The sequence below is a fragment of the Phlebotomus papatasi genome, chromosome 2 (genome assembly GCF_024763615.1).
Source record: "Phlebotomus papatasi isolate M1 chromosome 2, Ppap_2.1, whole genome shotgun sequence".
Classification (NCBI taxonomy): Eukaryota; Metazoa; Arthropoda; class Insecta; order Diptera; family Psychodidae; genus Phlebotomus; species Phlebotomus papatasi.
The window spans coordinates 83,790,989-83,796,988 of NC_077223.1; the positions used below are offsets into that span (position 1 = coordinate 83,790,989).

Here is a 6,000-nt window from a genome sequence, read left to right on the forward strand (position 1 = left end):
TTTTACGGGACTTGGTTAAATTCGTTAAATTTCATCGCTACACCGGCACATTAATAGCTTTTCATTAAATTTCAAAAAGCGTTCACTTGTGATTTGAGGAACTTCTTTTCGGCAACAATTGGCAAGAGAAAAGCTTTATTATCCACGTGGTAAGATTAACAATAAGATTTTCAAAAAAAAAGGTCTCTTTGACAAGTGCACTGAACTTTCATTAAAAGACATGATTATTAATTAAGAACAAATTTACTTTTGACTTTTATTATCTTTGTAAAAAAAATAGATATTTTATAGTATTAACATTTAGGATTTTCGATTCAAGCTCTTGCAAAAAGTTCAGAAATCTTTTTCAGTTCTTAAAATAATTTTTAGAAAATTTTAATTTTAGTTAGAGACAACTTAAACAATAGACTATTCCATCTGTGAATTTTCAAAATAGTCTTCAAAAATTAATAACTTATTCCTAATAAAAGATTTATAGTAGGGGGAAATGGGGCATCTTTTAATTGGGGCACTTTTAAAATGGGGCTTTTTTCTTCTATTTTTAAATGGAATTGGACCATACAGTGATATGATTTAGTTTTCCTAACCAATTATAAAGCTAAATTAAATCACTATAGGGCTTAGATCAATTTTAAAATTGCAGTAAACTTGATACTTGTTTACTTGCAGTAAACTTCCAATTCAAAGGTGCCCCACTTCTCCCTAATAAAGTATTGATTTGTTTTAACTTTTTTAATTGAAATGGAACGAATTATAAAATATTTCGGCTAAAACGAATATTACAAACTCAATCTAACAAACCTTTTATTATATTTATTATTATTATTATTCTGCTAGGCTTTATTGATATCACTTTTCATTTGTGCTTAATGAATTTTGTGCATTTCTTTTAAGATTTTGCGTGTCTGTAGACAAACCTTTTAAATACTTAAAATTTGAAATTCACTTTAGAATATATACTATAATATAATGTGTAATTCGATTTTGAATTAGGAGTACTTGATTTTGACCAATTTTGACACTGCCACTGACCATTTCAATTATATAATGAAGGCAAATGGTCGAACAGATTTTGAAAAATAATTTAAAATTTCTTGTTTTTTAGAAATTCAAAATCTTTAATGTTTGGACCATAATACGGGCTTCATACCTAAGATTTAGCCAAAGGGTTTGTTTAAATGCTCTAATTTCTTACAAATCACGATTTTTTGAAAAAAATTTACATAGGATTGGATTTTTAAAGATGAGTAACCTATAGGGTTCTGGAAAAGCAATAAAATTTCTTGCTTTTTAGGATTTTGAGACCATCGGGAAATGGGCTAAACCTCTAGTCTGAAGACAGCTTAACAGGCAAAGGTTTATCTATAAGTTTTAACTTCTCTGATTCTTTAACAGGATAGATTTTTGGGAGAAAATAAACTTAGGAAGGACAATTGTTTTTGCAAGTTATAAAGAATCACTTAAATTGATTTTTCACAAATTTAAAATACTCGTAAGCAGAATTAAACCCAATCCTCAAACACACTCAGGCTGATCCTTGAGAATATTTAGCCTGTGAAATTTTACAGTAAAAAATTCATTCCAAACTGTCATACGGTGAGGGCTTAGGATCATCGATTAGATGTTTTGGCTTAAATTTCCATTACCTAATTCTTTACTGCTAAATTTTACAGACTAAATATTATTGAGGGTCAGCTTTAGTCTATTTGAGCCCTTATACGAGTTTCAGATTTGAAGCTTAACCATATGACTTAAATTTTTTAATTCCTTATCAGTCAAGAAAGTTTGGAAAATTTCAACTTAAGACTGAATGTTAATGGTAAATGATCCAATAGAGACTCCAATAATCCAGTGAAATTACTTGTTTTTTTTTAGGATATCGAGATCATGAGGAACTGGGCAAAACCTCTAATATGAAGACCGTTTTATAATGGCAAAATGAACCTTAATAATTCCTTTAGATTCTGAAAATTCAATCGTCTTTCCTTATAAGTAAATCCAAAAGAAATCGGGTTTGATTCACATCAATTATGAGATTAATCTTTCATTTTAAAGTTTACCTTAAGGTGGTTTTTAATATCAAAATGTGTAGGGCATATAAACAAAATCCTTTCAAAGCTCAGGTAATCCATCATCTATAAAAACAGAAATCTTTTTGAACTCAAGAAGCAAGCAGACCATGAAAGATGTATTACTATTTGTATAAAAAATTCTAAGTTTTTTTTATAATTCAAAGTACCGAATATCATGTAAAGTCATTCTTTTTTCTTCTTCTTTAAAATGACGTTTAAATTTGAGAAACTTGACTAATCCATTTGTTTCTTATTGATTTTTAAATTTTTGAAATATATGTATCAGTAATAAAATTCTCGAAATGGGTGACAGTAAAAATCTCGAAAACCAAAATTTCGAATGGGTCAAATTTCCAAACGGCAAACTCTCAAAAGTAAAAATCCTGAACGACAAAATCCAGAAAGCCAAAATCCCGAAAGTCAAAAACACAAAAAGCTAAAATCCTTAATCTCTAAGTGTCATAACTACTTCCACGATTGCACCTGCGCTTGCTGGATACAAAGGGTAATTTTCTGTGTTTTGGGAATTTATTCCACACATCTTTCTCCAGGGGCCCATCAAGCCTAATAAAAAGTGAAGCTATTTTTCAATTTTCCTTGTAAAAATTTTGCAGATATTGCACCGTGACTTAAACAAATTTCCTCGTAGTTGTTGTATTATTTCGGCAAACATTATCAAATATGTATTTTTAGATTGCCTTTAATACACGATTTCGAAATATATCAGACTGATAAGTCAATTTTCTTTAGGAAAAAACTTGCCAACAGTCTTCAGTACCTCTATGCAAACACGTATGGAAAACTGAATGTTGAGAGGCCCTTGTCTTTCTCCGTATAATATCGTCCATATCAAGATATTTATTATTCCATATCAAGATTTTGACCCCACTTGCGATTCCGATTTTTCGGGTTTTTCACCTTTTTGAGATTCTGACTTTTCAGGATTTCGACCCTTTCGGAATTTCAACCCTTCAGAATCCATTCCGGATTTTGACTATTTTGGGATTCGGACTTTTCCAGATTTCCACCCATTCTGAATTTCAACCCTTTGGGATCCATTCGGAATTTCAACCCTTTAGGATCCATTCGGAATTTTGACTCTTTTCAGATTTTAGCTTTTCGGGATTTCAATCCAGATTTTAGCCATCATCTCTCGATTTATCTGAGTTTTATCCTAAACAAGATTCTACTCAAAACCAATTAAATGTATTTCACATATTTTGGAATAACCAAAATGCAAAAAATCAACTTTTTTAAACTTCTCTCAACTCGTCTCATGTTTTAACAAAAAAAAACTACTTGTAAAACTTTTATCTTATTAGAAAATCCCTACAAATCAAATTGGTTTTCAAATCCGACTCCCACATTATAGGGCTAATGTTGTTCAAAACAAAGTTAAACAGATTAAATGATTAAGATTTTCATCCTTACAACGAACTTTCTTTTTCTTTCGCCCATTTTGTGTTAAAAACTTTCTTCCAACTTCTAAATATAGCCAAATGAATTGAAATATCCGGAATGAAGGCATATTCACCAGTCATATCTGTTAAGTCTAAAAATCAACTGCAATACCGTAATATTTCTATTGATTTTTTTCTTCAGTGTAGAATATTTGTGTGCCGGAATCCCAGTGAATCTCTCTCAATCTTCTTCCAAATTGAAAACATTCCAACCCTGACTTCGAAGCACACGAAAAATCCATCAAAAACCCCAAGCAGAAAACTAACACATAAAGACTAATTGATGTCTGAGAGTACGAATATCATTAGTATTAAAAAAAAAAAGTAGTTTATAGTATGAAAAAAGAGTCATGCTTCGGTGACATCATTTGTACAGAAGCCGTATGCAAATTTATCAATTAATATTTGAATGGAAGAAAAGAGGAGCAGAGATGGGGGAGATTTTTTTTTAATAGCTCAAGTGGATCAGAAACTTACTTTGAAATGACTTCCTGTGAGCCAAGGCTGGAGCCCGTCAATAAGCATCCCCAGATCTGAGCAGATGAGCTCATTTTCGCTGTCACTGAGGAAATTGACCAGATCCTCAGCCAAAAGGGCTCTCACCCTCATGTCAGCCTTCCCCATCTGGGCTATGAAGCCATCCAGATCTCCTGGGCGATTGTAGGCCATTGCTGGACAATTTCACTGCACTCTCAGAGGGATTCTCTAACTCACTTTCACAGATTTTCGGTGTGAAGTCCTCAAGTTACACTTTTTTTTTATTCTTCTGGCCTTTTCACCACATTTTACCAGCCACTTTTTTGTTACACTTTGAGGACTAACAGTTTATCGCGAACTCCCGGAAAACTCCCCCGGACACTTTCTCACAAAACACTTTTTGCCACAGTCTTTTCTTCTGCACGTTATATAATTGCCACAGAAAATAAAGTCTCTAAATCACAAATATGCACAATAAAACCAATCCCTGGTATTCCTTCTTCCTATTTTTGGATTCCTGCAGACAAAACAGAAAGATAAAAGGTAATAAATTAACCAGCAAAACATCCAATCACTCAAGGTAGAAATCAATTTTATCAGCACAAAATGACGTAATTGCAATAGATAGTGAAATTTCTGGGCAGAAATAGAGAGTTTTTTCTGTGCTAAATACTCCAGACAGTGCCTTTCATTCCGGAAGAAGCTCCAGAAGCGAACTTCCCCTGAACAAACATTGCAAAGCAAAAACAGACCCCAAAGTTCTCTAAATCTTCCAAAATTTCGCACTTTTCCAACAAATATCGCACCAATTTGTCACAATGGGATTCTATCTTCACTTCCCATAAATATTCAATGAGATTTTCGGGGTTTTTCCTTCAGAAAATTGCCAAATTTCTGGAGACAAAAAGCTTTTTTCCTCAACCTGAATTTCATGTTTTCTTCTGTCAACCTTGTCACTGGATTTTCGGATATTTTTTCACAAATTCAACCCCCGAAATCCACTTTTAAACCCCAATATGCCCTTTCCCGAACACATTTTCACCCACTGGACAACATCTGTCGTCTCCAGATGTCCAACTTTCTCCAGAAATTTTGTGTGTATGAAATTTTTTCGCGAAGAGTGTCAACCATTTTGGTCCTTTTTTTCGGGCTCTTTCACTCCGCTGCCCAGAAAAGTCACTTTTCACCAGGAATCCCTGGACAATGCCACTCGATTCGGTACTTACTGATGCCCTCGGTAATTTCTCTACGGCTGATGCGCCAATTTAGCTGGTAAATCCTGATAATTGAACACAAAAATCACCTTAAACATTTTCAACATAATTTTTTGTCTTGTTAGCTGCACTCAACACACACAAATGGCCGGAAACTAAAAATGGCTGATGTCCCTCTGGTGAGGAATCTGTAAAACTGAGATTTTCGAAAATTTTCGAAAACGATTTAAAATTAAAATTAATTTACCAACGTACTTATTCATTTTTTCTTTTTTTCTGAATTTAAATAAAGAACTCTAGTAATCTAGAAAGTTTTTTTTATTAAATAAATTTTTTTATATTTAAGTACTCATGAAGTGAATGATACATCTTTGTTTGATTAAGATTAAAAGATTTAGAAAAAAGAAAAAGCATTGTCGTGCAGCATATGCTTCGTTGCCGAATGCAACGCCAACTTGCGGAAATTTTCAAAAATCGTAATTCAACTGCTAATTAACGTAATTAATATTAACCCATTAACTCACTTTAACTTCATCATAATTAATAAGACGGATCGAGTTTATAAAAGTTTCTTTTAAACCCTTTAAACCTCTAACTGTGATTAAATCAGTTACATTTATGAGGAAAATAGCCAATAAGTTTCTAGCATTAATTCAGTTTATCACGGACAGCACCGTATTATCTCTTTTGATGTGAGTGACTCTCAGCCACGGCGCCCCTGGCAAGTTGCCTGAAATTTGAAGCCACTTTCTCATATATTTCGATTTAAATTTATAT

The 6,000-nt window shown here is 32.7% G+C and overlaps 1 protein-coding gene across 4 annotated transcripts in view; it reads right to left on the minus strand.

The window, feature by feature from the left end:
- Positions 1–5,367, minus strand: part of LOC129804742 (CLIP-associating protein) — a 51,606-nt gene extending 46,239 nt beyond the window's left edge. For all 4 annotated transcript variants that reach the window (XM_055852307.1, XM_055852306.1, XM_055852305.1 and 1 more), the window contains exons 1-2: positions 5,236–5,367; positions 4,010–4,526 (exon numbers count right to left, since the gene is read on the minus strand). In XM_055852307.1, coding sequence (XP_055708282.1) covers positions 4,010–4,201 — 192 coding nt within the window. In that variant the 5' untranslated portion in view covers positions 4,202–4,526; positions 5,236–5,367. The remainder of the gene's footprint in view (positions 1–4,009; positions 4,527–5,235) is intronic.
- Positions 5,368–6,000: the final 633 nt, after the last annotated feature.